We start from the raw sequence: 5,018 nt of genomic DNA on the forward strand, positions 1-5,018 counted from the left end.
ACTTTTCTGTAATGGCTTTTTATAACTTTACATTTAAATACTTCATTTAACATTAATGAGGAAACCCTTTGCTATTTACATCTGCTATCTAAATGCTTTTTGCTCCTAGCTAAATGTGTTGTTGCTACATTCAAACATTATTCCTATCTCTTCGCATGCACGAATTAAACAGTGAACTCTGGAGACTAAATTAAGCCAATCACAGTTAATTTAATTGCTTTGTGAGTAACCAAAACACGTGCCTTAAATCCAGTGAGAATGATGTGTACGTTCTTTTATAAAAATATTATATTTAAAAATAACATGAATCAAGGATCTGTGTCTTTAAAATGCGTAAAAAGAAACAAAATATTGAATTATTACAGATCGTCTGTAACAACAATGTACGGAAGATTCTTTCTCATGTTTTTATAATTTTATTATCCATTTTTATCTTATTAATCATAGTGTGCATAATAAAGTGAGTGGCAAGTAATGGGAGGACAAAGTTTCATGTGTCTTATTAATTGTATTTTAAATTTTTTTCACATTTTTTGTGGCCACCTGGTGTTTGAAAGTTGCGAATATAAAAAAGAAAAGAAAGAATAAATAAATAAATATCATTAAACTAAATTGTTGCATTTTTTTACTGTTTTTAACAGCACTTATCAAATTAGTCCTGGACACTAGCTTGGTAAAAATACATGTCAATAACACCTTAAAATGATACCTGGCATACTGCTTTATTACCAGAAGCAAATCATTTCTAAATGCTCAATGTGTTTGCAAAGATGTAAATGGATTAGAATAACATTCAACACTAAAGAAAAATTAATCTCCAGAATCGTAATTTAGAGAGAGTGAGGAAGTCATTATTGAGAGAAAAAGGTAAAGCACGTAAGTGCAGTAAGGTCATAAGTATTGGGTTCTTTTAAAAAACGAAAACACAATGGCCTATAATATTACTATATTTCATTAAAAAACTGTTTAAACATTGCGGGATTTCTTTTAAAAACTGTTTAAACCTTGCCATAATGTATTTTATTTGAAAATTGTCAAAACTTAGTTGCCCCAATCTTATGCAAAACATTGTTCTTTGTTTTAAAAATATGACAACGAGATTTTGTGAAACGCAACATCGTCCTAATTAATTAAAAAAAAAAATAATAATAGCGTAAACACCGAAAAACATTTTAAGAAAATATTTGTGCACGCTAGCGAGTACGGTGTGAGTACAGTATCAAACATGTGCTTGTATTTTTGACGTACTCGTACGCGCAGTATACTCGTCGCGTACTCATGGAATACCCACAGAAGAAATTACTCCTACCCGTAGTTTAATACTTGTGTATAGTTACTCGCGATCGGCACTGTACAAGTTACCAAATATTTTGTTAAATCTATAAGATGAAACAAAACAAGCATAAACACAAAATCAAAACCATATAAAAATTCCAAACTCTTATATTTAACCCACACCAATTTTCTTAACATTCTTTAAAGTGTCTGTTGTCATGACAACATTTACTTATAAGTTTGTTTTTTGAGTTGGACATGTTCAAAAATATGAGGCAGCAATGTGAACATAGCTAAAATCAGAAAAAAACATCTTTTACCATAAAATGATACTTATGTAACAAAATAAGGTGAAATTTTGTAAATAGGTAAAACTATTCATTATGAATAGGTCAAGATACTTTTATTCGCCATATTAATGCTTTCAGAGCACATTTATGATAAAAAAGTAACAATGTTACATTTGCATCATAATCTGCATTAATAGTGGAAAAAAGTGGTTAAAAGACAAAGAATCATAATACAATGGCTTTGAACATACCAATTATTCTTCATCTCGCAAATCTGTAATGACATTGCAAAGCAAAATGCTGATAATGAAGTAACAGGCAAAAATTTTAAAATATTTTAAAAACATTTTATGTAACCAACATTATCCAAAACCTGAAGGTTACTATACAATATTTGAATTAAATTAGATTGATATTTGAGTAACAGAAAGCTCTTTTAGTTTCAAGACATGGAATGATAACCTTGTAACAATCATTTGTTAAACTCGCAATATGTGTATGACTAACCTGTAGGTTATCTTCACAGTTCTCCTAATAACGCAACACCAAATAAACCCAATTGATTTACACACTACACAATATATACCACTATTATAAACACAATGATTTCACCAGCAAGATTGGTTCAACACAAGTAAACCCCACCACCAATTGATTCTTATTAGTAATCGCCTAGAATGGAAGATTAACAATCTCCATCTATTTTCTTTTCTGCACGTTGTTCAGTTTATGCTGCTATGGGAGGAATTTATAGCGACTCCTACTCGCTTAGTATAGTGGTCCTGGGGAGAAATTGGCTTTTCACCAATGCCCTCTACTATTCTTGTCTTGATCAAATAGTTACCGAAGACTATTCTTTCTTGGGTCCTTAGTTGTGTGACGCCAAGTGTTAAGTGGTGTTTCAGCAATGAATTCTGAAAAATAAAACTCAAAAAAAAACTTTATAATAAAACATTTTGAAAACACAACATTTGATTGGTCACTAATACTCATCATGACCATTTTGTAGCACATTCAGTAGAAGTGTGCTATTTGCTCCTTGCTTTGTTAACACATCTGCTAACTGATGTTTGGTGGGAATCCACTTCAATATAACTTCCTTTTGATTGGTACTCTGTCTGAGAGAAGCCATGTCAACTCTTAATCGCTTATCTTCTAAAGCTTTTGTTGAATATGCAGCTTCATACAAAGATTTGTTATCTGTGTAGCACAAGATACCTTCTAGATCTGTCTTCACAATTTCCCTTATCACATTTTCACCCAGATACATGCATCAATACCATTAACAAGTGCTAAGGTTTCTGCTGCAAGTGTGCTACGCACAACTCTCTTAATCTTTTTTGACTGCCATGTGATAGGTGTCATGGTGTTCTCAACACCTTTAAGAAAAACAAAAATTCCACTTTGAGAGCTTCCGTCATGTAGATTTCCAAATGAGGCGTCAGCGTACAAGATTAATTGTAATGGAGGTTTCAACTTCAAATTTTAGGCAAATATCAGGATCCAATTTCAACTTCCTTACCAATTTATTAGCTCTCATAACATCATCAACATTTGCACGGTTTAACTTTGTGCTTAACTGACAAACATCAAAAGAAATATCTGGCCTTGATTGAGAAGATACCCAATTTAATTGACCACAAATACATCGAAACTTAGATTGCTTTTCATGTGAGAGTTCTTGATGTTTGTTTTTGGTGCTTTGAATCTCAACCTGTTCCATGCTTGCCACATATTTGCTTTGGTCATACTCAATAGAACTATCGAATTGTTGTATGTTGACTCCAACATATTTAAAATTACTGCAATTCTCTGACCCAACCCGAAATATTTTTCTAATGGATGCAATGACTTTTACTTGAAAATCTCCTGATCCTTCCCAAAGAAAATCATCAACATGTATTACGATCAATCCTTGACAACAGTCATCTTAAACCCAATAAAATAAAGCCTCATCAAATAAAAACATTTTCATTCCCAAACCAATTAACTGTTCCTTTACTCGTAAATACCAAGCTCTTGAAGCATCAGCAAGGTCATACACTACTTTATTCAATTTCCAAAGAACCCCTTTTACGTTTGCTTCCTTTGGGGGCTTTATAATTACTTCTCTATCAATCGGGTTACCTTAAAGAAATGCTGTTTTGACATCTAAGGTGTGGCATTCCCATTGTGAGTACAATTCGCAGACTTTCTTTTGAAATCGTTGGGGATCGTCAGATTTTGAACCTCCTCTTCTTCAAAACCTCTTATGACCAAACGAGCTTTGACAATTTTGTTGCCCTCTATATTTTTTGTTGTGATTACCCATCTTGTGGATATTGTAGATTGACCTCTGTCTTCAACAGTGGAGAAAACATTGTTGTCTTGCCAGTTGGTTAATTCTTTAAATTTCGCATTCAAGACCTCGTCTTCAATAGTTGCTTTTATTGCTAATAATACTTTTTCAGTGTCATTGGCTTCAACAACCGGTTGCCATTCACTCACACATCTTTTGAAATCTAACCAATTAATTTCACCTGTGTCTTCATTTTGCACATTTAAACAACTGCCATATTGCCTGCCTTCTTTTCCTTTTCTACTCACTTTACCTGCTCTGCTGTGAACTAATCCTTTAATCTACTCACTGTCTGGAGTTAGCTTATAGATGATTCTGGTTTTTAACTTTGGTATTCCTTGAAATATAGAGGTATTGCCTTTTTTTCATTGACTGTGGTTTCACTTTTTGATGTTTCATTAGATCTTTCCTCTATTGGTGTCCCATTGGTTTGTGAATTATCAATGTCGCATCCTCAGTTACTGGTGCTTCTGTTACTGGTACTTCCGTAGTATTACTTTCAAGATCAACTATGTCAAAAATTTCGTCTTTCGGTGAAACACAGTTGTCCAACTGCATTGTTGTTACTTCTGGGCTCTTTTCAGAGTCTTGTGATGGTTTCTGTGAATGTACTACTTGATTTACCTTTTGTAACTGAAAAATGTGGACTCTCACATAACTTCCACCATGCTTGACAAGTACTTGTTTATTTTCTTGTCCAATTACAGCGCCTGGTCCATGCCATTTTTCGCTGTCTTTTCTTTTATAAAAGACTTTATCTCCAGTTACATACTGCACATCATTGTAACACTGGATATTATGCCGCAATGCTCTACGTATTCTTTCAGAAGATTCTGCTGCTATGAATGCTCTTCGTGATACATGCATCACAGCAAGGTTATGGGCCACAGTCTTACTTGAAACTGTATCATTCATGGCTGGTAACTGATCAGTGAGGATGCAGGGATAGTCATAGTTTTTACCAAAAACAAGCTGGTTTGGTGAAAATCCATTGTTGTTTGATAAAGAATTCTTGGCACTAATAGCCCAGGATTAGGTGTACATTTCGTATCCTCTATAATCTTACTCAGCATTTCCTTAATGATACCATTGTGTCGCTCACATAGCCCATTTGA

General features: G+C 33.5%; 1 protein-coding gene across 1 annotated transcript; it reads right to left on the bottom strand.

The window, feature by feature from the left end:
* Positions 1 to 1,537: 1,537 nt before the first annotated feature.
* Positions 1,538 to 4,302, bottom strand: LOC130613486 (uncharacterized). Its single transcript, XM_057434823.1, has 10 exons — positions 4,262 to 4,302; positions 3,746 to 4,161; positions 3,549 to 3,692; positions 3,088 to 3,494; positions 2,834 to 3,041; positions 2,578 to 2,765; positions 2,330 to 2,479; positions 2,073 to 2,096; positions 1,817 to 1,839; positions 1,538 to 1,568 (listed from the first exon to the last, which is right to left on the bottom strand). Exons 1-10 carry the CDS (start codon positions 4,300 to 4,302, stop codon positions 1,538 to 1,540), a joined length of 1,632 nt encoding a protein of 543 aa, XP_057290806.1.
* Between the last annotated feature and the right edge of the window lie 716 nt (positions 4,303 to 5,018).

Source organism: Hydractinia symbiolongicarpus, chromosome 11, assembly GCF_029227915.1.
Source record: "Hydractinia symbiolongicarpus strain clone_291-10 chromosome 11, HSymV2.1, whole genome shotgun sequence".
Classification (NCBI taxonomy): Eukaryota; Metazoa; Cnidaria; class Hydrozoa; order Anthoathecata; family Hydractiniidae; genus Hydractinia; species Hydractinia symbiolongicarpus.